Source organism: Heloderma suspectum, chromosome 6 (assembly GCF_057233095.1).
Source record: "Heloderma suspectum isolate Gila_16-S chromosome 6, 16-S_ref, whole genome shotgun sequence".
NCBI classification, from domain to species: domain Eukaryota; kingdom Metazoa; phylum Chordata; class Lepidosauria; order Squamata; family Helodermatidae; genus Heloderma; species Heloderma suspectum.
Window position 1 is genome coordinate 125,036,876 of NC_139463.1, and position 27,405 is coordinate 125,064,280.

Consider the following 27,405-nt stretch of genomic DNA (forward strand, 5'->3'; position numbering starts at 1 on the left):
AACCTCCACCAGGCAGTTCAACAATTGCAGTGCGCCACGGAGAAGGCCCCGTCACTTGTGCCCACCTGCCACATCTCACGGGCAACAGTTTTAGCATTGTACCATCTTTCTGCGCATTTGTTATCGCTTTTATATTATAGTCTGCCTTTCCTCTGAAGAGGTCATGGCAGTGCTATGCCTGATTCGCCTCCTTTTTATCTTTGCACTGGCCCCATGAGTCAGGCAGAGTGAAAATGACAGGCCCAAAGTAATCCAGTGTGCTTCATAGTTGGATGTAATTTGATGCCAGCCCTAGTCTAATGCTCTATAACCCAGCCTTCCCTGCAGCATGGCCAGGGATGCTGGGAGTTGTAGCCCCAACACATCCGGAAGGCCCCAGATTGAGGCTCCCTGAGAATCCAAGGAAGACTTCATAAGCTTTGCCTAATAAATATTTCACCTCTCCAGCATCAGTACGTTTACCTCCGGCAGCTCTGAATGCAGCAATTCGAGCAGCTGAGAACAGGCTTAGATCAAAGGGCCAGCCAGACTTGTGAGTCAGAGACTTCTGAGAAGTGTGTTGGAAGCTTAAGCAGAGGAAGGTGTGCTGGTGAACACACTGCCCGCCTTCCCAGAAGGGGCCCCCCAAGTTAGCCCTGTACTGGGAAGGCTGCTTTCCACAAAAGCCGCATTCCATGCCTTGAGCCATACCACCATTAGCCACAAGGAGAGTGATGGCACAAACGCATCATAGCCTATCAGTCTGTGCAGGTAGCTTATCACAGTCCGTGCAGAGCACATCGCTTCAGATGGCTCAGGCAAGTGAGCCAAGCTAGACACTGCAAGGAAAAGGCCTTCAGGAAGTCCAGGATAAGCAGTGAAGCTTACCTGGGGGAATTCCGTCCGATACCAAAATATCGCAGCCAGCCCCTGCCCCTATCTCCCCAAAGCAGGGGTGGAGAACACCAGGTCTGCCTGAAGGCCACACCCATTTTCCCTGGCTTTTGTGTAGTCCCCCCCCTTCTAAAAGGTTGAAATGCCTCTCTGAAGGCTGAGTTACTGACTATAAGAGAATTCAGCTACTATAATGCTATTATTTGCATTTTTGCCGCACCCCCTTTGCCTTTGATCCCACCCACCACTGGACCATGCCCTGGGAAGGCATCTCTGAAGTTGAATTTGGCCCCCGGACGGAAAGAGGTCCAACACCCCCACCCTAAGGGAAACTAGATTGGAGGCACAGCTCCACTACAAATGTCTATCAGTCAGATACCAGTGTAACAGTCATGGCTTCTCCCAAAGGATCCTGGGATCTGCAGTTTAGTGAAGGGGCAAATTATGAGCCCTACCCACTCCTTCACAGAACTACAGGTTCCAGGTGAAAAGGAATGGGTACAGATCCAGTTCCAGGCTAACACATTCTAGGACTGAACTTTCTTGAAGGCTCTGGAGAAGATCTCCCTTCCCCAAAATTATAGCTGAGGGATCCCTCAAAAAAACAACAGACACACAAATCCAGAGTCAACACATCTCACAAGGACCCACAACGGTTGTGAAACACTTTTATTTAAACATTTAGCCATTCCAACGGAGGGGAAGAGACATCTGAACAACAGTGACAAAAAAAACACACAGCCGATGAGTAAGAAGCATTTAAGAAGCCGCCAGGGTGGAAATGCAGGAGGAGAACCAGGGCCAGTGAGGTACTGCAGAACCCCTATTAAGTTAACCTAGGACACCCACTCCTAAGAGCGCCTCTCCCAAATGACAGCTTGTGGAAGATCCCGGAAGGCAGCGGCCATTCTTCCCGGAACCAGGAGGAAGAAAGCCCCTGGGAGTGTAGTTACGTACAGCCCAATTGCTTCCTGCACGTCAAAGGTTTGATCTGTCCTTTGTGGGGGCTGGGGGAGGGTTGGGGGAGAGGGGCACACTGGGGGTGGATGCTCCATCATCGCAGGCCTCCCCCACGTAGTGCTAAGACCAAGTGAAGCACAGAGCCGCCCTGGATCTTGTAGTCAGCTGCAGTTTTCTCATCATTCCTGGGAAGAGACAAAGGCTGGGGTTAGGGTCTGCAGCCGCTCTAGCTGCGCCAGGCCTATTCAAGGAACCGGGCACATAATACACCAGGGCATAGTGTGACTGTCCATTTGAAGGGGGGGATTCTTGCAAAAGGAAAGCCTCTGTCCTGTAACGCACCGGAACAGGATATGCTTCTATCCTAGTCGCCCTACGAAGACGGCGTGAGTCTCCCACAATGCATCAGGAGAGAGCCACCCCTCCCCTCCAACTCACATCTGCTTGCCGCTGTAGATGAGCCGCTGCTGTTGGGGCGGGATGCCTTCTTTCTCTTCCACGCGCTCCTTTATTCTCTCCACCTCGAGGGGACGGGGCGGGGGAAAGAGACAGAGAAAAGTCACCGTCCACCCAGAGCAGTTTGCAGCTTCAATCGGTTGGATGCAGTCAAGGCACAGCGAATGGCGTAACGTTTACACCTTCCGACCATTCTTGCTGGGTCAGTCTGGCTGAGAAACAGCAACTTCCCCGTAAGCTCTCTAGCTGAGGAAAGAAGCAGGCCGCTTGCCTGCCTTTCACTCCCCTTTGCTGCCCCCAAGGGCAAAGGAAGCCTGCGGGGAGTCAGGCAGCTCAGCTGCTGTGATGGCAGAAACAAGATGGCCGTCCAGCAGATAAGAGGCCAAAGCAGGGGCAGGCCACCTAGTACCCACCAGAAATTTGGGATGACAACTCCCATAACCCCAACCACTGGCTATGCTGGCCAGGCATGATGGGGGTTGTAGTCCAACACATCGGGAGGGTGCCGGATTGGGGACGGCTGGCCCAGGCCAAACAGAGGACGGTGCTGATACTGGCTACACACCCACCACAGGAGGAGCTGATCCTAGCAAGGAGAAGCTAAACCGCCTTCCCCCCACAACTGAAGTTATCCAGGGGGTCGGGGAGAGGAGGGGGTCCACAACAGCACACATCAGCCCCTCATACCAAGGCAGGGAAACTGACCCCTTCTCTGCACTAGGACAGCCAGGCTCCTCATCGCCTCCTAGAAGCACAGGCCCTCCTAGGGAGCTGTGTGTTTTAGAGAAAGGCAGGAAACCGAACCAGCAGCAGCTACATGTTTGCCTGAGGATTTACCTTGTCCGTGGGCTCTATGTCGATCTCAATCTCTTTCCCAGTTAGCGTCTGAAACGAAAGAGAGAGGCCTCAGCACAGGCAGCCACAAGCCCCCCCAGTGCTCGAGGAGCCGTGACTTTGTGCACCCAAGACAGTTGAACATGGCCCTCGGCCAGCGCCCCAACTTGCCCCGAGCCCTCGGTCCAAGCGCCCCTTCGCGGCACAGTCCGCAACCCTCCCTCAAGGGATCGGTGGAAGTGCAGCAAGCAAGCAGGTCTACTGACTTCTCGCCACGACTCAGCTTCCTCCTCGGCATCCAGGCTGCAGCTCAGCAATTATCCCCCCGCTCCAACCATAAGAAAGGTGGGACTGAATACCATTTGAGAGCAGGCGATCCTTCCTCACAGCCTTTCACAAACTCACATCAAAGCCACCCCCGCTCCCCATTTCCCATTCTGCATTAAGATCTCAGCTCTTAAGCGCCCCCCTCCCCGTGCATGATTGATTATAACCCTCCTCTCTGAACCAGAACGTATTGTTTCCTTCTCCCAACATGCTTCAGCGTGAGGGCTGAAGATGGTATTCCAAAATGCCCCCTTGCCAGCATCCCTGGCTCCTTCCACTGGGCTTAGCTGTCCCTTAGATTTGAAACGGGAGCCAACTTCTCTCCACCATTCTCCATCCTCGCTACAGATCCGAGGGGGCGGGAGGCTGGCAGCTTCTCCATCACACACTGGGGCAGCAAAAGAACATGGGAAGAGACAAGGGCACCGCACACCATTGCTGACATCCTGGACACAGCTGCTTGCAAGCGAGTCCCTTCACATCAACAGAAAATGGCGGCATTAGCATTTCCCAGAGCACAGGGCTCTTGGAGCACGGCCCAAACATCAGCAAGCCTCAGGGTTCACACAGTGACTTGGCAGCAGCCCGGCAAGGGGAGGAAACGGCTGCAGGTGCTGCCTGCTGTGCAGCGGCCACGCCAAGGAGAAAGGGGGCAGCAGCCCTGGTTTCACCACACTTCACTTGGGGATACTCCTAGCATCTCAGGCCATATCTGTGGCTAGACTGTGTCTTTCCAGCTGTGCCCTCTCGTCAATGAACAGGGTCGTGTGTCCCTAATTCATCCCAGGATAACCTCTAGATTGGATTGGTGCAATGCTAGCTATGCAGGGCTGCTTCTGAAGACAGTCCAGAAGCGCCAACTGTTACAAGATACAGCTACAAGAATGTTAACGTGCGCAGGCTGCTAGGACCACAGGGGTTGAACTCGATGGTGTTGCAGGCCCCTTCCATCCCTACAATTCTGTGATAGGATGATCAAAGGCCTGGAGCCACCCCCCTATGAGGAAAGGTTACAACAGCTGGGAGTGTTTAGCCGGGAAAAAAGGCGGGTCAGGGGAGACAGGATAGAGGGACGTGGTGTGGAGAAAGTGGGCAGGGAGACATTTCTCTCTCTCACAATACTAGAATCTGGGGTCATCCTATGAAGCTGAATGGTGGGAGATTTAGGACAGAGAAAAGGAAGGGCTTCTTCACACGGCGCACAGTCAAATTAGGGAATTCGCTGCCACAGGATGTAGCGATGGCCACCCATTTGGATGGCTTTAACAGGAGGTCACACAAGAAGGCTATCCGTGGCTACTAGTCCCGATGGCTAAGTGCTACCTCCAGTATCAGAGGCTATATGCCCATGCACACCAGTTGCTGGGGAACTTGGGTGGGAGGGTGCTGTTGCGCTCGTGTCCTGTTTGTGGGTTCCCGGTCGACAGCTGGTTGGCCACTCTGTGAACAGAATGCTGGACTGGATGGCCCTTGGTCTGATCCAGCAAGGCTCTTCTTATGTTTTTAACACCAGTTCTAGAAGATCTACAATGATTATTGATTTGTTTCCAAACGCAATGGAAGGAGCCAGCACTTGGCCTAGTTCTCTCTATTTGGACCCCCGCCCCCATCTTCCCATGAGTTCTTCCCCAACACCATGCAGTGAGTGCTCCATCTGAAGTATAGTTGGGAGCTGCGAGACTTAAGAGTCTTCTTGGTGGGGGCACCCCAGCTCTGAAACTCCCTGTCCAAGTAGCTTTACTTGGCATTATCCCTTCCAGGCTTCAGGTGACAGGAGAAAACACTTCTTTATTATTTTGAAGTGCTTTTAATTAGATTTTTAGATGGAGCCTTCTTTTTTTATTCCTTGCCCACTCTGTTTTCATTGTATATATATTTTATTGTGTTTTACTGTAAACTGCTCAGAGGGCTTTGCTGTACAGCGGTACATAGCACTGAATAACATAAATGCACAAGGATTGAAGAAAAGCAGCATTAGCGACAGTACTAGTTATGCAATATTAGGGGTTGCCACCTTCTTTCTGAAGTCACAACTCCAGGTCCTCCTGTGCCTTAAGCAGGTGTAGAAGTCCATAAACATATTATGAATATGCATAATGTTTTATGATGCAGTATAGTGCATTACATTACAAAATATGCCAAAATACATACATTCTGTCATTCCATTAAATTTTGTCATTCCATGGAGGGAGCAGTCCTATGGCCCCTAAACAGCGTCGGGGTGGGTGGGTGGGTAGGAGGGCATAGGATTTTTTGGATTCGTGGATCTGAGGCTGGAGGCAGTGCTCTGAACTTGAACACAGGAGTCTGAGCTCCCTGCCCGCTCCCCTTTGCAAATGAGAGCATGGAGAGGAGGGAAAGGGGGAGGTCCTGTGTGTGTGGGGAGACTGGGGCAACTGGCTTATGAAGAATCTTCTGGCTGCCCCAGCTTCCTTCCGCCTGGCTCCACAGAGCCCCAGCTAGACAGGCAAAATCATCCATCTAGTGAAAATGCAGGGCAAGAAGAGCATGGAGCGACAATTGCCACCGCCCTCCTCCTGCCCTGCATAGGATGATTGTAAGCCTCTGAGTTTGGGGGCTTATGATAATTGAGGGCACAACCCATAGGACTGCACCCTAAATAATGTACAAATCCCCTAAAATGCTTAAAACAATTATCTTCAGCGATTAACTCCAGAATTCAATGTTGGATTTCCAGGTAAAATTGGTGGGGAGTTACAACTCAGTGTTTACTCCACAGTTTCACAGCTGGTTGTTCGACACCAACTTTTGAGTCTGTCATGCAACTGTGGGGTAAAAATGAAGTGGTGAACCGCATCAATTTCAACTGCAAGCCCAACACTGGGCTCTAGACTTTTCACTCAGAATACTATTTCTGATGAGAGTTTTGAAAATGCAGTTTTCATTTGGGAGTTTTGGAACTGCTTTACCACTGCCTTTTAAACTTTAATTTTATTGGGCTGGGCCCAGATTTGGTTATACTCAGACTAGACCCATTGAAATCAGCAGGACTTAAGTTAGCCATGACCAATTTAAATCCCACTGATTTCAATGACTCTAGTCCAAGCATAAACAAATCTGGACACAATCCATTGACTACTGCTATGTTCTATTGTGCTTTTATGCTATAGTTGCAAACCGCCCAGAGATTAATTTTCTAACTGAGAGGCAGTTTAGAATGCTAGCCTCATTAACACTTTAATCTACTGTATCAGCGTAGTCTACTTTTTTGTGAACTTCCCAGAGAGCTTGGGCTATTGGGTGGTATAGAAATAAACAAATTCAGTGTCTGCTACCTTCTCCCACTTCCCATCTTAAGGCCGCAACTAAAAGCAAACTCCAGGGCTTAAATCTGAGTCAGCTTTTTTTCCTCCTGTCTACTAGCTCTTGCTTTATTTACCATTTAGCCTGACTTCTGGAGGACTCAAAAGCTTCCACACTGTGACATTTGGGTCAGCCTAAATAAAAGTGCTGGACTATAAGGAAGGCTGAGCACCGAAGAATTGATGCTTTCGAACTGTGGTGCTGGAGAAGACTCTTACGAGTCCCCTGGACTGCAAGGAGGTCCAATCAGTCCATCCTAAAGGAAATCAACCCTGAGTGCTCATTGGAAGGACAGATACTGAAGCTGAAGCTCCAATATTTTGGCCACCTAATGCGAAGAGAAAACTCCCTGGAAAAGACCCTGATGCTGGGAAAGACTGAAGGCAAAAGGAGAAGGGGACGGCAGGGGATGAGATGGCTAGATAGCATCACCGATGCAATGAATATGAACTTGAGCACGCTCCGGGAGAGAGCGCAGGACAGGAAGGCCTGGCGTGCTGTGGTCCATGGGCTCACAAAGAGTCGGACACGACTTAATGACTGAACAACAAATAAAGCTGCTGCCCTAATTCAGGGGTAGGCCTGGCCCCCGATCCCTGGCCATTGGCCATGCTGGCTGGGGCTTATGGGAATTGTCATCCAAGACACCTACAGGGCACCAGGTTTCCTCCCCCTGCCTGCAGTGGTTAGTGTCGGGCTGGGACTCATGAGACCTGGGCTCCAGGCCCCACTTGGCCGTGACGCTCACTGGGTGCCTTCGGGCAGTCACCGACTCTCAGCCTGACCTGCATGTCGTTGTGAGGATGAAATGAACAGGTGCAGGAGGAGGAGCATCTAAGCTGCCTTGGGCTCCTTGGCGGGATGGCAGGATGTAAACACAAACAGACAGACAGAAAGTAGATTACCACATGCTATTGCTGGAGTTATTACGCGAGGGCAGGAATGATAGGGCTCGACAGAGGCCTGTGGCCCCCGAGCGAGCCGAGGAGCGCCGCTTTTCTCCCTGGCTCGCGTTGCGCGGGCGGAAGGCAGCCAAGGAGGGGGCGCCCCGGCACGGCGACGGGAAGAGCTCCGCCCGCCTGACTCCTGCCCGCCGGTGGCGCGGGGCCTCTCCCCACCCCGGGCGGGCCGGGCCGGAGGGGCGCCTGCAGCCGCCCACAATGCCCCGGGCCGGGCCGGGCCGGCGCTGTCCCGCCGTGCCTTGCGGCCGAGCGGGCCCCGCGAGGCCCCTTCCCTCACCTTCACTTTGATCAGCATCGTGACCAAGCTCCTCGCTCCCTCAGCCGCGCCGCGCCCGACCTCCGACCTCGGAAGCAGAACCGGGGGGCAGCTTGGGCGGGCGGGGCCTTTCACTCGCTCGCTCGCGCCTTGTGACGTCACTTCCGGCGCCCCCCACCCCCGAAATTAAAGGGGTAGCGCGGAAACGGCTCGGCAGCTCCCCGCGGAAGAAACGGCGAAGAGGTTCAGGGCTCCGAATACCGCCCTTGCCTCTCGTCGGCGATTCAATCCCTGCTCGAGGAACGGTCCCAGCGCCCACTTTTCCTCCCCCCCGCCCCCCTCCGCAGTGCACCATGGGAGATGCGGTCTTCCACACGGGTGGCCTTCTGTTACTGAGGGCGACGGGCGAAGCTTCCCGTGAGGCCCGCGACTCCTCCGCGGCCTTTCTTTCATACTGTGGAAATTAAACTCGGTACCGACGCGCATGTGGTTTCCCCCTATATTCCCATTCCTACGCAATCGCTCGTAAATACTTCTACCGGACATTGGGCCTTGTCAATCGGACTACGTTGCCCGGCAGGTATTGCGGCAGAACACGTCCGAACGCTGGGCAGTGTACGGCGCGCGGGCTGCTGGGAATAGTAGTCTTTCCGTTCTCGTGCGGGAAGCCTTCAGATTTGATTGGTTGGCGGGTTCGTCGGCACGCGCGTGACTCGCCATTCGATAACATCAGGCGCGCTGCTTTACGGGAGTTGTAGTCATATTAGTGCGCTTTGCCATTATAGGGAGGCAGGGCCAAGACTACGTCTTCCATAAGGCACTGCTCGGAGTAAAACGGGGGCGGGGCGGGGCGGGGCGGGGCGGGGGAGGAGCCGGGTAGAATCATTCGCTGTAGAAAGGAGGCTCGCGCCGGCCGCTCCCCTCTCTTCTGGCAGCGGGTAGCCACGCACAACCGGAAGTGTTGGCAAGGGGACGGGGGAGAAGCGGAAGTGTTGGCAAGGGGACGGGGGAGAAGCGGAAGTGGGGTGCAGCTAGGGCCCCTCCCATTAGCCCCCCATAAACCCAACATTTCTGATGCGAAGAGCACCTTCTCAGTGATGAGTGGGTTGGGGGCCCTGGACAGCGGCGCAAGGTTGGCATGACCTGTGCTGGCATCGTAGCGCAGCGTCGCAAAAGGGGGCGCGCGCTGGGGTTGCCGGGACCCAGGTAGGCTGAGATTCTATTTGCATCTCAGCCTATGTGGAACGGCATCCAGCTGGTGTTGGGAGAGGCGGCTTCCTCGTAAGCGTGGCCGAACCTCGAAGCCGGATGTGTGCTTGCGCAGAAGTATGAGAGTGTGGTGGCGGCCTTGGAGCCAGAAGGTAGCTGCAGGGATTTGGAGCAAAGGCGTAGCGAAGCAAGGCCTCCTCGCTAAAGTCTCCACTTGTGTTGGGGTGAGGGAGGAGCTGCTGGCAGATTGAGGTGGCACAGATATGCAGCAAACCTAGCGATGACAACGCAGGTCTTAATACGGGCAGAGGAAGTGGCAGGTCAGACGTTTGCGGTGGTGTGTCTTAAGCTGATGGGAACGGAGACAGGAGAGTGGGTGGCAGGTTTAGAGGTACTATTGGAGACTGGTTGTAGAGTCAGGAAGCGGTTGATTGGGAGCAGAGGTTCAGGTATGATGCGAAGATGGGAGGTATAACGTGGAGTGTTTTTCACAGTGGCCTGAGATGAAGCACTGGAAGAGAGCCAGAGGCTGAGCACAGGCCAGACCCTAGCAAGCCGTGCTCCCTGGAAGCAACTTAGTTCACCAACGGTAAGAGGGCTTACGCTTTAATAACAAAAGTACTACTTGTTACAAGGAAGGCTATCCTTCATCTTTTACGTTTTTAATTCCTTGCTGTACTAACGTAAGAGTCAAATAGTGTTCAAAGAATAAACAAGTGTGTCATTCATTACCTTTAATGAATGCCAGTGACAGGCAGGTAGTTGCCCCATAGAATTCCACCCCCAACTGGCAGGGTCTCAACCACTGCAAGCATTTCATTGTTCTTTTACTAGCCCAAGGATAAGGATTTATGTATTGCTTGCATTTATATCCTGCCTTTTTCTCTCTTGCAAAGAACCCAGGGCAGCTTACATCCTCCTCCTCTCCATTTTATCCTCACAACAACAACCCTGTGAGGTACGCTGGGCTGAGTGTCTGTAACTGGCCCAAAGTCACCCAGTGAGCTTCCATGGCCAAGTGGGGACTAGAACCCAGATCTCCTGGCTGCCACTCCAACACTCTCTTCACTACACCACACTGGCTCTCAGGAAGGATTGACTCAAAGGAACACAGACTCAAGATGCAGTTTAACTTTTTATTGGATGCACACAATTAAAACACTGTACAATTGAGCAGTTGTCCTGCTCTAAACTGACTCCTGGCTCTTTGCTAAGAAAATACAGGGATATGTACAATAGAGTAGTCAATTTAGCAGGTAAGTGTCAAGCACAGTTTTACCAGTCATGTTGGGGGTTTTCCACAGCAAGTTCTGATGTGCAGCCAAGATGAAAAGCTAGGAGCTCAATCAGGTAAAAACACAGTCCGAAAACAGAGTCAGGTCCAGGGGTCCATAGCACAGAGATCCAACCACACAGCACCAAGGAGAAAACAGGATACCAAAACCAGATGTTGCTTCCAGCAGCTCTCCAGTTACAAGTGGGCGCTGATATAGCTAGTGTTACCAGAGCTCCACCCAGGGCTCAGCTGCATCACGTTATAGGGGTTGCTCCAGAACAGTCCCTTTCTCCTGAGGAGCCCTCTTTGGTAGCCAAACACTTCTTAAAGGAGCCACCCTAGGCTGCCTCTTCAGGGACTAGGTGGCCACTTGGCAGCCCTCTCTGCCTCAGCAGTTGAGTTTTCTACCTCTCAAGGAGGAAGAGCTGAAGGCCTCAGCCCTGAAGGGCCAGGACCATCTTGGACAGGGCCAGGCTCTCTGAGGCAACCTGTTCTCTGGGGACACCTGGCTCTGAAGGGTCAAGCTCTTCCTCTGAGGAGGAATCCCCAAGGAGAGTCCTGACCATAATCACGTCCAACTGAGGGGGAGGTGAGATGTCTTAGGCACTGGAGAAGTGTAAGTGTGGTCTTCAGAAGGCTCTCAGCCCCTGGATGGATGGACCAGGCTGGACCAAGACCACAGGCTACCATTGGGCCTTTTATACCTTTTCTCGCCAAGCTGACCCCTTTGATGTACTCCAGTGACGCAAGTGATAAGAAGTTGTGTACCACTTAAGGTACAGCGTGGATCCAGGCTAGGCTAGGCTTCACCCACCCAAACCTCTCATCCTGGCAAGCTGCAACTGGATCATAACCAGGAGGGCAAGGGTACGGAATCTCTCTTAGCTCAAGGGCCGAATTTTGGAGAAGCTCTTGGGGGCCACGTTCCAGTGGTGGGTGGGGCCAAAGGTGAAGGGGCGGGGCTAAAATACCAAACATTCCTTCATATTTTAGCAGAAAGCTCTTTCTGCCAGTCATTAAGCCTTAGGAGAGGCATTTCAGCCTTGTAGAATAGGGGAAAAAAACGCACAAGATCTGGGAAATCACCAGTCGGTAGTTGGGGGAAGGAGTGGGGCCGGGGAGGGGCATTCTGCAGAACTCCAGGGGGCCAAGTAGGTAATAGTAGGTGATGCAAAGGGTAATGAGGGAATACTTACTTCTATGAAGAGTAACATACATTCAGGAATGGTGCTGCCTGTGCCAGAGGGCATGTGCTTATCTTAGGGGCTGTGATGTATTTACCCTGTCATCTGAAGCCAATCTGTGTTTTTCAGCCCTTGACATCTGATCGCCGGAGCCCATGGCTTCCTGATGCAATATTTGTCCTAAACTAACTCATCTTACAGAAGACCTCATTCACTCTGTTTTCCACAGCAAAAAAAAAAAAGTCCTGATGAATATGGATCAAAGCAAGCCTTGCAGGCTGGCGTTCCTAAGGAACTAAACCCCATAATCTTGGTCCTGATATCAGCACCATCCCTGGGGTTTCTTACACCGTTCTCTTCTCCTAGTCTGCAGGGCAGGAAGGATTGGCTGGTCTTGAGCGAGGTTTTCACAGCAAAGAGGTCAAGGAAGCCCACGCTACAGGGCCTTCCTAATGAGCACAGGATAGAGAGGACCCCAGTGTTTTAGGCCATTGGCCATCCTGGCTGAGAATGATGGGAGTTGAAATCCAACACCTCAAGAGGGCACCAGATTGGGGAAAGCTGTTCTAGGGGAGACCCTCAAAAGTGACCCTCAAAAATTCCATTGAGAGCAACTGGCCTCTTGGGTTATTTAAGTAAAATTGTTGTCTACTGATTGATATTCACAGCCCTGGGCAGAACTGGGTAGGATTTATGCCCCAGAGTTCCCGGGGTTGATCCCTTTGGTTTTCTTCCAGGGGTCCAAGATGCCGCACATCGATAATGACATTAAGTTAGACTTCAAGGATGTCCTCCTGAGGCCCAAACGGAGCACGCTCAAGTCCCGCAGCGAGGTGAGAACAGTCCTCGGGACTCCTCTGGCAGACCTACAGCCTGTCTCGTCCAGCGTCCTGTTTCCACAGGGGCCAGCCCAAAGCCCCAATGAGGAGCCCACAAGCAGAGTGTGAGAGCAATAGCACCCCCCCCTCATATTTCCCAGCAACTGGGATTGGGAGGGGTATGCGACAGCACCCCACTACCACCACACGTCTCTGCCTGGGCTTCCTGTCTCTGAGAGTTTTCCTCTCCCGTTGGATTGTAGCACTAAGAAACATTGTAGCACTAAGAAAAAGCAGCAACATCTATTTAGGGGCTTCACCTAGAGCAGGGGTGGTCAACTTGTGGCCCTTCAGATCTTGTTGGCCTACACCTCCCATCAGCCCTAGCCAGCATAGTCAATGGTGAGGGATCATGGGAGTTGTAGGCCAACAAACATCTGGAGGGCCACAATTTGCCCAGCTGTGAGTTACAGAGCGAGCATACAAAGGTGCCTTAAGCGAAGGCTTCATTGGGTAAAATGCAACATAAGTCCTACTTAGAGGAGACCCATTGAAATGAATGGGACTTAAGTTATTTATTATTAACTATAATAATAGCCCAATAGCCAAAGCTTCCTGCGGTTTACAAAGATCAAAAACACTAAAATACAGTATACAGAGATTAAAAGTCATTTACATTAAAAACACACGAACAGACAATATATACAAGAGAACATATATCTAAAACGACTTCAAACAAGCAATCTCAAGCAAACAACCACAAGACAATCCAGGATTGATTAAACTTATCATATGCTGCCAAATGCCTGGGAGAAGAGAGAGGTCTTAACCTGGCACTGAAAAGATAGAAATGTTGGCACTAGGTGGGCCTCAAGTAAGTTAGCCACAACTTACTTAAGTCTCATTCATTTCAATGGTTGGGAGTTGGAGGCACTGCACTGCAGTGGTTCCGCTCCTACTTGGATGGCCGATTCCAGATGGTGGTGCTGGGGGATTATTGCTCTGTGCCATGGCAATTGTGCCATGGGGTTCCACAGGGCTCTGTTTTATCCCCTATGCTCTTTAACATCTACATGAAACCGCTGGGGGAGCTTATCCGCAGGTGTGGGCTGAGGTGCCATCAATATGCGGATGACACCCAGCTCTACTTCTCTTTCTCATCAAACCCAGGTGAGGCAGTGGCTGTTCTGAATCAGGGCCTGGGCACAGTAATGGACTGGATGAGGGCCAATAAACTGAAACTCAATCCAGACAAGACGGAGGTACTGTTAGTGGGTGGTTCGTCTGCCCGGCTAGGTGATATTCAACCTGTTCTGGAGGGGGTTGCACTCCCCCTAAAGGATCAGGTTCATAGTTTGGGGGTGCTCTTGGATCCAGAACTGTCACTTGAGGCACAGGTGGACTCAGTGGCACGGAGCACTTTTTATCGGCTTAGGCTGGTATACCAACTACGCCCTTATCTGGACAGAGAGAGCCTAGCTACAGTTATCCATGCTCTGATAACTTCTCGTCTGGATTACTGCAATGCGTTATACGCGGGGCTGCCTTTGAAAACGGTCCGGAAACTTCAGCTGGTCCAAAATAGGGCAGCAAGATTGTTAACAGGGATTGGCCTGCGAGCTCATATTACGCCAGTACTTTTCCAGCTGCACTGGCTGCCAGTCCATTTCCGGGCCCGATTCAAAGTGCTGGTATTAACATTTAAAGCCCTTAACGGCTTGGGGCCAGGTGATCTGAAGGATCGCCTCCTCCCATATGTGCCTGCCTGGACCTTAAGATCATTGTCAGTGACCCTCCTCCGTGAGCCCCTGCCAAAGGAAGTGAGGCGGGTGGCTACTAGGAGGAGGGCTTTTTCTGCTGCGGCACCCCAGCTCTGGAATGAGCTTCCTAGCGAGGTTCGCCTGGCGCCTACATTGTATTTCTTTTGGCGCCAGGTGAAGACCTTTTTATTCTCCCAGGCATTTTAGCATTTTAGCTTTCTGAACTTTTAGCTTTGCTGTTTTAAATCGGTATTTTAAACTCCTGCTTTTTGCTAGGTTTTATTGCGGTTGCATTGTTCTATTGTGGCTTTAATGTTCTATATATTTTAAATTGTTTTACTGTGTGCTGTTTGGTTCTAATTTTTGTGAACCACCCAGAGAGCTTCGGCTATTGGGCGGTATAGAAATGAAATGAATGAATAAATGAATTAATAAATAAATAAATGGGTCTACTCGAAGTAGGACTTACATTTAATTGTATCCGTTGGTCCATCCAGCCCAGTATTTATTTAATTTATATCCTGCCTTTCTGCAAAAAAGAAAAGAAAAAAAAGAAGGTGCTCGAGGTGGCTGACGATAAAATCCAGATTAAAAACAAAGTCTTAGTTAAAAATGTAACATAAAAGCAAATAAATTTCAAACATAATTGAAAGGAAAGGTTCCTCCTGTGCAAGCACCGAGTCATTGCTGACCCCTAGAGGGACGCCGCTTTCGCTGGCGTTTTCATGGCAGACTGTAGCGGGGTGGTTTGCCATTGCCTTCCCCAGTTGTGACTACCTTTCCCCCAGCAAGCTGGGTGCTCATTTTACTGACCTCGGAAGGATGGAAGGCTGAGTCAACCTGAGCCGGCTACCTGGGACCCAGCTTCTGCTGGGATCGAACTCAGGTCATGGGGAGAGTTTCAGTTGCAATACTGACATAATTGAAAAGACAGCCATAAAAGAAATGAACAGCACCAGCCAGTTAAGGGCGCAATCCTATGCATGTTTAGACAGAAAAAGGTCCGACAAGTCCCAGCATTCCCCAGCCTGAAGAAAAACGTATTTGCCTGATGGTGCCAAACGACAGAGAGGGAGTGACCCTAGCCTCCCCCGGCAGAGAACTCCAGCGTCTGGGAACAGCCACCAAGAAGGCGGCATTAGCCGCTCTTGTCTAGTAGCAGCTTGTCAAGGCTCCCGCAGAGGCCTTTTTCGGAGAGTTTTGTGGGCACCATTGGTGGTCCCCGCGGGCACCGTGTTGGGGACCCCTGACCGATGCGGTCTTGGGGGGCCATGTCATTCCCAAGGCTCTCTGTTTTGCCCCTTTTTCTAGGTGGATCTCATGAGGTCCTTTATATTCCGCAACTCCAAGCAGACGTACACCGGCATCCCCATCATCGCGGCCAACATGGACACCGTGGGCACCTTTGAGATGGCCAAGGCCCTTTGCAAGGTGCGGCTGTGGTCAGGAGATCCTGGCCTGCTGCGCCACACCGAGGGCTCCCTGCTGCAGCTACCACAGCTTCCTTCATGGCCACGAGTTCTGGTTATTGGCCGCTCCTCAGCCTGGAGTTCTCTATCAGGATCGCCCTCTGCCCTTCTGCAGTAAAGGGACTACCAAGGGGTGGATGTGGGAAGCGTGGATGCCAAATATCAGACCTAATCTCCACTTCCCAGCTCCTGTGGTGCCGTTCTCTTTCCCCTCATTCTCTCAGCCTCCCTTTTTCATTCATGGCATTTATTTGTAGTATTTTCCTCCCTCCCTTCGGCCTAAAAGGCCCCAAACGTGTCCTCCTGTCCCCGCAGTTCTCGCTCTTCACTGCTGTCCACAAACACTATAGTCTGGACGAGTGGAAGGAGTTTGCAGCTCAGAACCCAGATTGTCTCCAGGTGAGGGGATGCTGCGAACTTCACCTTGGCTTCAGCGGAGCACGCGGCAGCTCCTGGGTCTCCCTTTGGCGGCTCTGGGGAATAGCACCCCTTCCTCACTCCCCCCCCCACACCACCGCCACCCCCCAATCTTTGCCATTTCATCTCTTGTTAACCCTCTGTCCCGGTGCCTCTCCCCAGAATGTGGCAGCCAGTTCAGGCACTGGGCCCTTGGACTTTGAACTGCTGGAGCGGATCCTGGAGGCGGTGCCCCGGGTGCGCTACATCTGCCTGGACGTGGCCAATGGCTACTCGGAACACTTTGTCCAGTTTGTAAAAGACGTCCACAAGCGCTTTCCTGATCACACCATCATGGTATTTATTTTATTTATTTAAAACATTTGTATGCCACCTTACATCATTAAGATCTCAGGGCAGCATACAGATAACATCAATGTAAACAGTATAAAACAATGAATAATTTAAACAGCTAAAAGGATATTAAAACAATGAATAATTTAAACAGCTAAAAGGATATTAAACCATTGAACAAATTAATACCAATTAGAAAATTTAAAACAAAAAAAAGACAGTTAAAACAGTGTGCAACTTTAGGGAATTCCATTCAATTTCGAAGGCTTTGGTGAAAAGCCATGTTTAACTTGGCGCTGAAGCAAAACTAACATCTGTGCCAATCGGGCCTCCAAGGGGAGGGCATTCCACAACCAGGTGCTACAGCAGAGAAGGCCCTCACACTGGTGGGGTGCAGAGGTATGCTCTGGTCTTCCCTGACCTGCCTGTTCCATCCTCCTCCTCCTAAGTCATCCTTAGGGGGACTGTTTTTCACTCCCCTCAGACACCATCATGGTGGCATTCCACAGTATCACCACCTCATGGCAATGCAAAGCCTCAGACTTTGCCTGCGTGCCCCGCCACGGTGCGTTTCACCCAAGTCAGGCTTCTTGGCCCCACCAGACTTCCGGCCACATTGGCGGTCTCTTTTGTCCCCACAGGCCGGGAACGTTGTGACAGGGGAGATGGTGGAAGAGCTCATCTTGTCTGGAGCCGACATCATCAAAGTGGGGATCGGACCGGGTGAGTAGCGGAGGGGTGCATTTCACAGATCGGGTCAAACCATTCCCTGGGTTATTGCGGGAGGAGGGGAGTTCAGCCATTTTGGGTTCAAGGTGGGGTTATCCCAATTTAAGGGACACACCCATCTTTATTACTTGGATGGGGAGAAGACCAGTCATGCCTGTGGGGTGCTAAAGAGGGCCACTTCTTTCTGGGGCCTGCAGGGGGCAGGGAGGGGGGTGTAAGTGGGGAGGTGGGGAGATGGGGCCCTGAACACTCCCACTCCCACTCCCACTCCAAACCACCTGCTGGCATCTGGCTAACTCAAACTGCTCCATCTTGGTTCGGTCCAGGCTCAGTTTGCACCACGCGGAAGAAGACGGGGGTGGGTTACCCCCAGCTCAGCGCCGTCATGGAGTGTGCTGATGCCGCTCATGGCCTCAACGGGCACATCATCTCGGTGAGAAGCCCAGCGCCAAGGGCGGGGGTCCACATTGGGTCCAGAGGGCTAGAGAAGGGGCTGGAAGGAGTCACAGGGCCTAATTCTGAACTCAGGCAGAGCCCCTGGTTACGCTGGAACCCTTCAGAACAACTTTCCCCAGCTGGAGGGGGAGGGGAGGAAACCCTGACGATGACAAGAGCTTTAGAACTGCGTTGGGGTTTCAGGACAGATACGGCCTCCAGTTGTGACGTCTCTCTAGCTTAGGTTTCCCAGCCTTGAGGACGAGGTGGTCGCCATTTCCTTGGCCGCTTTGTTTGTTTAGCGGTGCTTAGGGTTGCAGCCGTAACAGAACGTTAATGTGGGAAGTGGAGACTGTTCTTGCATCCTCTCTTCTACAGGACGGAGGCTGCAGCTGCCCAGGGGACGTGGCAAAGGCTTTTGGTAAAATTCCATCCTTCCCATTTCATTAGTTAAATTTGCTGGGGCAGTTCTGAGTTTTGCCTCTTGCAAGAAATGGCTGCTTCAGTGCTCTGCTCACACCACTCCGGTTCCATTCCTGTCACAGGTGCTGGTGCGGACTTTGTCATGCTGGGGGGGATGCTCTCTGGACACACCGAGTCTGGCGGAGATCTCATCGAGAAAGGGGGCAAGAAGTACAGGCTTTTTTATGGCATGAGCTCTGAGGTGTCCATGAAGAAGTACGCAGGGGGTGTTGCTGAATACAGGTATGATGGCAGGAAAGGGTTAATGCTTCCTCATTTCCTCCTCTTCTATCCACTTAATATTCATTCCTGCCCTGCTGATAATAAAGCAAGTTCAGCCTGCAACAAAATGTTGCAGCGTAGAACTCCTCTTCAGGGAACCAGCCATGCCCTCCTCCAGCATATGCCATTCCATTTCCCCTCTGGTTTTCCATCTTTCTCTCCTCCCCGCCCCCCTCAGTAGTCAGCTGTGTGTGACTACTGAGCATACTCAGTCCTCACTGTATGATTTTGGAGGTCCACCCCCCACCCCAGTTTTTTGCATCAATTTTTTCAAATCTCAGGGCTTTCTGATACCTCCCTTCTTGTGTGTGGGTGGTGCCATTTTGGCTACAAAACGGTAGGCACGAGCTCCTGAACATCAGTGGGAACAAGTGGAATAAAATCTTCTCATGTGGAGAGCTGTGCTATTTCCAGGATTCTCCCTTCCCTTCCCCCTTCCCAGCTCAACAGCCCACATTTTCAGCTACTGAGTGTGCTCGGTCTTCATCAAGCTGTTTTGGTTTTTACCCCCCTCCCTTTAGTAGTTTGTTTTCCAAACTTTTTTTGGTAGTTCTGTAAATCTTGGGGAGCCCCTGAGCCAGCGGTGGGTGGGTGGTGGTTTTTTGGCTACATAAGGACCAGCACTTGGAGAACTTGCATTGCTGTTATTATGTATGATGAGAGCGAACGAGCTGTCCCTTGGCTGGGAGCCATAAGTACAGCTTGTGAGATGTCACAGAATGCTCATAAAACTCCCGACTGCTGAAAGAAAGTCTGTCAGCAATGGAATGCTGAAGAACAGCTTTTGTGAGGGAAATGAAAAAGTTGGGAGAAAAACTCATAGGGCCTAGGGCGTAGTTAAGCACAGTTGGGTAGACCATGGAATGCAAAGGGACTATGAGCCAGGAAGCCAAGCAGCCTGCCAGGCCAAGGGAAGTACTACAGGAGAACATCTGAATTTACATCCCAGTTTCAAGGAACCAGCTCAGTCTTGGGCTCATAGTTCTAGTCACTGTGGCATTTTCAATCCAGCAATATCTTTGTTTTGATGGAAACTAAGCATGAAATGCAAGAGATGGTACAATAAGGCAAGGGGCCTCAATGACTCCCTGGATGTACAAACTCTGGTGCCAGGACTGGGTGGATCTAATGTTGATGTGACGCGGGGGAAATTGCTGGTCCCTCTAACATCTGCAAAATGCTCTGGATGGGGAGTCCTCCCCTCTAAGGTGTACCTCTGCCCTGCAGGGCATCCGAGGGGAAGGTGGTGGAAGTGCCATTCAAGGGCGACGTGGAACACACCTTGAGGGACATCCTGGGCGGGATCCGCTCCACCTGCACATACGTGGGGGCCGCCAAGCTGAAGGAGCTGAGCCGCAGGACCACTTTCATCCGGGTCACCCAGCAAGCCAACCCCATCTTCGGCGAAGCAAACAAACCCTGACCCCGACCCCCTCCTTTCCCCAAAGGCGACGTTTGCTTCTGGGTAGCCCCAGCCTCTCACTGTGGGATTTCAAGCAGGTGGACAAGTCATACAGGATGGCGTGGCCGTGTGGGGAGTAATCGGTTTACACCACCCATACTTGGTGCTGACCAAATGCAGATACGGCCACTGCCCCCTCCTGCTGTCCGCCAGCTGAACTGTCGCCCCTCCTGCCAGACTCCTTTCACTTCATGGCATTCCTTGCTCATTCCAGTGTAGGCTGATTTACCTCCCCCCCGCCCTCGATGCATGGAGGAGAATGGATGGGTCTACCAATTTATTTTACTATGACATTTGTATAATGCTTCTCAAACATCATGCTCTCAAAGTGGAGTCTGCGTTACCCGATTCCATCCTTGTTTCCTGAGACCAAGTCAAAGGGGAGCAGGGCCCCCCTCCCCTCTGGGAGACAGGGGACAGAGCATCCATTCTCCTGCCCCAGGAGAGACTGGAAAAGACAACAGAGAAATCTATTGGAAACTTTGACAGTGTTTACTGAATAAAGCTCTGAAGTGGCTTGCAGGAGCTGCGATTTGTGTGTCTGTGTGTGGTCAGAGGCGGCCGCCATGTTGCAGGAGATGTTCCTGAAGAGTTAGCACACCTGCAGAAAGGGAGGAAGAAAGGAATATGTTAGGGCAGGGGTGGGGAACTGTCAGCCAGCAAAGCCTCCCCATCTGGGCTGCTGAGGCCCTGCTCCTCCACTGAAGTGCCACCTCGCCTGGAAAGCCGGCTGCATTAGCATCCCCATCTCAAGGCTCTGGGCATACCTGAAGCGCTGGTTCCAAAAGGCTTCCCTCCCTGGCCCGAGGGGAGGGGAGAGAGGAGACAGCTTGGTGGAGAGCTGACTCCACCCCCCTGCCCCCATGCCCAGAGCCCAATGAAGCAGCAGGCCCCGAAGGACACAGCTGCGTAGCAGCAAAGCTGGCACAGCCTTCCCTCAGGGGCTGCCATTCCAAGCCGCCTCCTCAGCATGCTGGTCCCCATTCAGTTCTAGCAGCGCCCTGAAGATACGGGACTCCAGAAGAGAGCCCAGGTGATTTGAGGGAGACAGTGCTCAGGATTAGCCTGAGGGAGATGATTTAATCTTTGAGGTTTATTTGCACTTGTGCTTTGGTGCTAGGAACAATAGAAATCTGGCTCAGTGGCATTCCTCGAGCTGCCGCACGGTCCAAAAGGAGACGATAGGCATTTGCTATGAGGTATGTGTTTATCTGTGTAGCTGCGCTCAGGAGAGGACGGATGGAGTGTGTGTGAGGGAGGCAGGCAGGCAGGCGATGCATGTAAGCGTGTATATAGATGTAGCTTCAGTCCCATGTGCCGCAAGCATGCAGCCCCCAAAGATTTGCGTACAAGTGGGTAGGACCTCAGCGTGAAGAAGACTCCCAGGCCCGTGCTGAAGGGTGAGCCCCTTGCCGCGGAGGGGGGGTCACTCACGGACTCCTGCTGTCCTTGAGGTGCTCCCGGAATGTGGGGATGAGCGTGTTGTAGCGGGTGCACTGGTATTCTCCCTGTCAGGGGGAGGGGGGGATGGTCACGGCTGCTGGAACCCCTCCAAGCAGCACCGCACCCCTCCAGGCCCAGAGGAGCCCCAGGCAGAGCCCCGTGCAACCTGCCTTCCTGTGGCACTGAGAGGTGCTGCTCCCTGCATGGAGGAGATTGCAATCTAGCACAACACAGGGGAAACAGGAAGTGGATGCTGGGAGTTGTAGTCCAACACATCTGCAGGGCACCAAGTTGGGGAAGGCTGCAGGAGGACCTGGGAACCAGGGCTGAGCCAAAGGATTCACAGCAGCCCCACAGCCACTCCATCAGCCCTCTCATAAACCTGCCAGAGCCCCCATCAACCCCTCCCATCCTTGGCCTCCTCAGGCCCAGGCCCGCTCTCCTTTCTGCTATCTCGCTGAGCCCCTCTTTGGACCATCTCCTCACCTGCTTGCAAGGGGAGTTGCCCCCCTCACTGCTTGAATCCAGCACAATGTCCCCAGCGTCATCTGGAGAGAGAGGAGAGGGTTGGGGGCACTTGCCTCTCTCATGCATTTCCTCACCTCCCCCTACAGCCAAGCCTACGTAGCCTCCTGGGGAGGACGCCGGTAGAACAAGGATGGACTGGGCATCTCAGTGTTTTGCTTAAAACAGGTTTCTTGCCCTCTTTTGAAAAACATGAAGACAGAAGAAATAATGGTTCAGCAGTTGGCAGCGGATTAGAGGGGTGTGTGTGTCACTGCCTGGCCTAGTTCCTCATCCATTATTCTTATTCCTAAGGCAAGCAGCCACATCACTCTTAACTCCCCCTTCCCGCCCCCATCCAATTCCAGGGATTAACATCCTGATCTTCACCTCCAGCTGCACCCCCCTTATCTGGGGACATTTTAGGAACTTGGGGTGGGAGGAGAACCCAGAAGGGCAGACATGCGCTTGGAAAGAGCGGAGTGGGGAGAAGCAAGTGTCAATTGGGGAACAGGAAAAAGGAGTGGCACAGGGCAAGTAACCCCCCCCCCGAAAAAAACCCTGGTTGCCAACCTTGCTTTCCAAAAGTTCTTTGCAAACATGAATACTAGAAACAGCGCAAAGTAAGGAATCATGGGTCAAACCAGCTACTGGCCGTAATACATTCAGCTCTCAGAATCTCTCTCTCTCTCTCTCTCTCTCTCACACTCACACACACTTGAAGGAAAGAGATGCAGAGAAGCAGCACTGCCTACCTGTTTGCTGGTTGCCTGCGTGGTGCCCATGGGAATCCCTGGAGGTGGGAAAAGAGGACAGCGTGAGCTGTTCAGGAGCAGCAGGGTCAGGGGGTCAGGGAAGTGAGAGGTGGGGGGAGGCACTTACGCTTCCTGGGCACAGGGTGGGTGACTCCTCTCCCTTCTGGCCCTGCCTGGGCTGGACTGCAGCTTACAGGCCTCAGGGGTCCCCGGCCCCTGCTCCTCCTCTCTGTGGAATGGGGGGCTTGAGCGGCTAGGAGAGGGGAGATGTGCAGGAAGCCCTGGAAAAAAGAAAGCAGAGTGGGGAAAGCAATGCCAAGTGCCCCATGCTGTGCAGTGCCCTCTTCTTTACCTACCTGCGACCTGGTATCCCATGACTGTGAGGTATCGAGAGAGGATGTGGGAGTCCGGCTGGGGAGTCTGGCTGGGCCCTTGGATGCAGGCGGCCTCCAACAACTGGTGAGGGAAAGGAAGAATCAGGGCCCAGGGTTGCAGACTTATGTGGGAACGGTGCTCCAATCCAGCTTGGAGGACTGAAACTGGAGCTCTTCTCTGGCCTGCAAAAGCCTCACCATTTATTACTGTAGAAGAGGCAGCGCTGCATGTACAAAAAGAGGCATGTTCAGGGAGCTGCTCCCCTACCCCCCGAAACGGATGCAGAAAGCCTCCACACTTGGGGGGGTGGGGGTCGGGGGAGTTTACAACCCAGTGTAATGCCCACAGGGCTCCAGGTCAAGGTTTCACCTTCTAATTCTGGTCGTTGATGGAATAGCCAGCTGGCATGGTTGACCCAGCAGCTGACCTGCAAAAGACTGAACAGTTCCCATCACACATCTTCCCCACCCCGCCTTTGCTTCTAAAACCCTCCCATCTCCTCTTCATGCTTTCCATAGCTGATCAAACCCTGATCTTACAGGCTTTCCACATCCATTCGAGTTTCCCAAATTCTAGCAGCAGCAAGTAAGGGTAGCGAGTCAGAATACGGAGCTGCCTGATACTGCATCGTACCACTGACCCATCCACCCTCAAGGGGCAGCAGCTCTCTGACAGGGAGTCTTTGCCAGCCCTGCTAACTTGGACTGTTTTGACTGGAGGAGCAAGGACCGAGTGAAATGTGTGCTCCACCACTGAGCTATGGGGCCCATCCTAGGACTCTTGGAGGCAATGTGCAGATGTGCGGCAGATCGGCCAGCTCATAGACTGTGCCCTATTCCTCCTCCTGCATGGTACCTGCTGGAATCGGGGCTCGGGAAGGGTGCTCTCCAGTTGCCACAGGTAATCATAGAAGAGCTCTTCCACTACACTCAGGAAGGCTTCCCCATAATCATTTTCCAGGTGCTCCTGAAAGACAAGAGAAAATAAGAGTCTTTATTGTTTCAGACCAGGCCGTCTAGCAAATCCTGCACTGTTTCTGAACACCTAAATAAACGATGGGAAGTGGTTTTAAACAGGTACAGGATCTTGATCCACCTACTTCAGTCCTGCCTGTTCTCCAGGGTCTCAAGCTGAGAAGTATCTTTCCCCATCTCCTCCTACCTGAATATTTTAACTGGAGATGCTGGGATTGAACCTGGTCCCTTCTGCATGCAAAGCAGGCACTCTGCCACTGAACTATAGTCGCCTCCCTTAGATACTGCCCCCTGCCCAACACAGGTAAGCTACCCCCTCCCTGCATTGTTCAAGCATTCTCGCCCTTCCTCTCTCCCGGAACAGTTCCCCTGCTGCTCAGCCTCACCTGCACATACTTCTCCAGGTGACTAGGGTTGCTCAGCAACCCCAACACCAAGTCCCGGAAGTTCTCCTCTGCTGCCTGCACCAGCTTCAAGTCCTGAGCAGTCTATGGTGAAAGGAAGACATGGCATCCTAAGCAAGGAAAGCACCTCTCTCACAGAGATGAGCCCAGGAGGGCAGTGGAGAGGAAGCACGCAGGGTAGAAGTTTTGGCTGCATTCACAAGAACACAGGCACTCACAGCTTTGGGATGGGGTGGAGGCTCCTTCTCTGGAAAGTAGGTGTCAATGGCGTCGTAGATTTTCCAGTGTGGTTGTTTCTCCTGAAGCATTTTCATTATCATCTGAGGGGGAAAAAAATATATGGGATGATCCTGTATAAGGTGGGTCCATCTAAGGCAACTTGGGGAATGGGAAACCAACCTGGCGCCCTTCAGATGTGTTGGACGGCAACTCCCAGAATCCCCCAGCCAGCATAGCTGGCTAATTGGACAATGGATCAGTCATGCAGCTGAGATACAATCAGAGCTGTGACTAGTGTCAAAGCACGACACACGCAGACAGGCGCTTGCTTGCCCGCGAGGTACCCTGCTTCCCACCCCAGAAATGGGGCGCACGGCACTCATCAGCTGGCGGCTCACCTTGGCCTGCAGGCCCAGGCGCAGCTTCACGAGGTGCCGGAAGTGCACCAAGTTGGGCGCTGCCTCCCCCACAGCGTCCAGCAGCACCAGCACATGGGGGAAGTTGTGGATCTGGCGCTCTTGGACCACGTGCCAGGCCGCAGCGGCCACCAGCCGCAAAGCGATGCAGGGGTTGGGAGCCGCCATCGCTGCCCCGTCCTCCTCTTCCTCCGCAACCACGGCTGCCATCACCTGAGGAGAAAATGAGCAGAGGGTGACGGAGAAAGAAACCTGGGGGGGGGGGGTCGGCAACTGCACTCAAGCTGCTATTTCTGGCCAACCTCTCTCAAGCCTTCCCCCAATTCTAGGCTCCTCCCTCTGGCTGCACCACCTCCCACAGGTCACAACAGCAACCCCGCCTCCTCCTTTCTGGCCTCACCCCTTCCACAGGCCCCTCCCAACTCAAGCTGTGGCCTCGCCCCTCCACAGCCCCGCCCCTCAAACTGTAGCCCCGCCCCTCTGCTCCCTTCCCCAGCCCCTTCGACCCAGCTTCCCCCGCAGCCCCCGCCCCTCCCCCACCACCCCTCCATTCCCAGTACTCCCCAACCCGCCAATGAGCAACTCAAGTCAGGCCCCTGGCCACGCCCCCTCCTTCCAACGGCCTTCCGTTGCTATCAGCAGCCTCTCCTCACCCTTTTTTAAACGGCTTCACTTCCGGGTGGGCAGACACCCTTTCTCTCTTTCCCGCCTCCCCAAACCCTGGGCCGAGAGGAGGGAGCCCGATTCTTGCGCGGGTTTCCGGCTCCTCGACTCGCGCCCCGTTATAGCTGCCCGGGATTTATTTTATTTACAATCGCGCTTCCGGTGCGTTTCTATGGGGATGCGCCTAACGCCGTCGCGCTGATAACGTCACTTCCGCTCGGAGTCAACAGCGCCGGGTCGTCTCTGAAGCGCCGCAGCGGCACCTGGTGGCTGTCCCGGGAATCGCCCCGCCGGAGGTGGCGTGGGATTCCCCCGCTGGCCGGACGGCGGCGCTGTGGCGGGCACGGCGCGGCTGGCGACAGCCCTGCAGTGTAGCCCACGGCTAATGTTGCGGGTCGCGGGTCCCGCCGACGGTGAGAGCGTGGTTGCCCCTGCACCGGGCCAGCCTCTGGGCGACCACGCAGTGCAGTCCGGCGCTATTGTCCCGTTACTGCGGATGGGTCCGTATTTCGATCTCTGCCTTATCAGGCGCGTTGTGCCTGAGGCGAATAAACCCTCGCGCTTTTCTCAGCGAAGCATTGAGACCACCACCTGCTCAGTCATTCTGTTTGGTAGAGCTGAGAATTCACGTATTACAGGCTAATGCCCCCCCCCCCCCGCCCAGTTGCTTATAACAATAAATAATATCTCCTCAATGCAGCTCAGAGAGTGGCTTATGACAGCCCTGCAGTGTTGTCCGCTGCCGATACTGGGGCGCCAAGGCTGGTCTGGATTTTCAGCCGAAATGTTCCCCTACAAAACAACCCACAGGATGGAGCAATCTCCTTCAGTTGCCCCTTCAGATCCTCCTCCCAGCCCAAATCCAGAGTTCAGTTGCACGCAGAAGCTTCACGTTCCATCGGATAGGGGCCGGTTGCCCTTCTCGAAAAACGTCAAAAGCTAAAGGTATGCACAAAATAAAACCCAAGTGAGAGCAAGAGCGCCCCTTGCTACTCGCTGAGTAGTGTGTGATGCAATATGGCCCAGCTGCCAGAGTGGTGATAAAATCTTGGCCTTCTCTGGTCTCTCCTCCCATTCCCGGGAGTTCTCCGGAATGACTGAACCCAGCCACAACACCAGGGCTTCCCCTAGTTCAGCCTTCCCCAACCTGGAACTTCGCAGATGTTGTTAGACTACACTGCCTATCGTCCCTGACCACTGGTCATGTGGTCTGGGGCTGATGGGAGCTGGAGTCCAAGCATCATCTGGAGAGCACCAGCTTCCCCAATCCTGCTCTCAAGCATGGGGCGACCGTGCTGCACGATGCGTGCGAGAGAGGTCTCTGCGTTGTAAGCGAGTAGGTGTGCAGCAGACACCCAGTGTGGCCCGCGGGCCCAAAACGTTTGTAGATCCCTAAGCTAGAGGAAGCTTAGAAATGGAAGCAGTGACAGATTTTACTTTCTTGGGCTCCAAGATCACCGCAGACGGTGACTGTAGCCATGAAATTAAAAGACGCTTGCTCCTTGGGAGGAAAGCTATGGCAAACCTAGACAGCATAGTAAGAAGCAGAGACATCACCTTGCCGACAAAGGTCCGTCTAATCAAAGCTATGGTTTTCCCAGTAGTAACATATGGCTGTGAGAGCAGGACTATAAGGAAGGCTGAGCGCCGAAGAGTTGATGCTTTCAAACTGTGGTGCTGGAGAAGACTCTTACGAGTCCCCTGGACTGCAAGGAGGTCAAATCAGTCCATCCTAAAGGAAATCAACCCTGAGTGCTCATTGGAAGGACAGATAATGAAGCTGAAGCTCCAATATTTTGGCCACCTAATGCGAAGAGAAAACTC

The 27,405-nt window shown here is 53.0% G+C and overlaps 3 protein-coding genes across 33 annotated transcripts; 1 reads left to right on the plus strand and 2 right to left on the minus strand.

Annotated features, from left to right (window-relative positions):
- Positions 1-1,494: 1,494 nt before the first annotated feature.
- Positions 1,495-8,070, minus strand: NEDD8 (NEDD8 ubiquitin like modifier). Of its 5 annotated transcripts, none has more exons than XM_084806565.1 (5): positions 8,014-8,070; positions 7,560-7,626; positions 3,127-3,174; positions 2,272-2,354; positions 1,496-2,018 (listed from the first exon to the last, which is right to left on the minus strand). In XM_084806565.1, the coding sequence occupies exons 2-5, from the start codon at positions 7,563-7,565 to the stop codon at positions 1,928-1,930; spliced, it is 228 nt and encodes a 75-aa protein (XP_084662691.1). In that variant the 5' UTR covers positions 7,566-7,626; positions 8,014-8,070; the 3' UTR covers positions 1,496-1,927. The 5 variants fall into 5 exon arrangements, 4 of the variants coding, with proteins under 4 accessions (XP_084662690.1, XP_084662691.1, XP_084662689.1 ...); XM_084806563.1 differs by having other exon boundaries at positions 1,502-2,018; positions 2,272-2,369; XM_084806564.1 differs by lacking the exon at positions 7,560-7,626 and having other exon boundaries at positions 1,495-2,018.
- Positions 8,071-8,870: 800 nt separating this feature from the next.
- Positions 8,871-20,353, plus strand: GMPR2 (guanosine monophosphate reductase 2). Of its 20 annotated transcripts, none has more exons than XM_084806579.1 (11): positions 8,871-9,353; positions 9,696-9,790; positions 12,399-12,494; positions 15,551-15,670; positions 16,024-16,107; positions 16,288-16,461; positions 17,100-17,181; positions 17,514-17,620; positions 18,001-18,043; positions 18,168-18,327; positions 19,594-20,353. In XM_084806579.1, exons 3-11 carry the CDS (start codon positions 12,408-12,410, stop codon positions 19,787-19,789), a joined length of 1,053 nt encoding a protein of 350 aa, XP_084662705.1. In that variant the 5' UTR covers positions 8,871-9,353; positions 9,696-9,790; positions 12,399-12,407; the 3' UTR covers positions 19,790-20,353. The 20 variants fall into 20 exon arrangements, with proteins under 20 accessions (XP_084662705.1, XP_084662718.1, XP_084662703.1 ...); XM_084806592.1 differs by having other exon boundaries at positions 20,043-20,353; XM_084806577.1 differs by having other exon boundaries at positions 8,871-9,124.
- On the minus strand, positions 20,306-25,734 carry TINF2 (TERF1 interacting nuclear factor 2). 8 transcript variants are annotated; one of them, XR_014783980.1, is made up of 11 exons: positions 25,572-25,734; positions 24,901-25,131; positions 24,502-24,603; positions 24,266-24,367; positions 23,761-23,871; positions 22,887-22,986; positions 22,658-22,811; positions 22,531-22,568; positions 21,758-21,819; positions 21,192-21,336; positions 20,306-20,429 (listed from the first exon to the last, which is right to left on the minus strand). XR_014783980.1 is itself a non-coding variant. In XM_084806567.1 (11 exons), the coding sequence occupies exons 2-11, from the start codon at positions 25,126-25,128 to the stop codon at positions 20,321-20,323; spliced, it is 1,080 nt and encodes a 359-aa protein (XP_084662693.1). In that variant the 5' UTR covers positions 25,129-25,131; positions 25,572-25,734; the 3' UTR covers positions 20,306-20,320. The 8 variants fall into 8 exon arrangements, 4 of the variants coding, with proteins under 4 accessions (XP_084662693.1, XP_084662694.1, XP_084662695.1 ...); XR_014783981.1 differs by having other exon boundaries at positions 21,179-21,336; XR_014783982.1 differs by lacking the exon at positions 25,572-25,734 and adding an exon at positions 25,221-25,259 and having other exon boundaries at positions 21,179-21,336.
- Between the last annotated feature and the right edge of the window lie 1,671 nt (positions 25,735-27,405).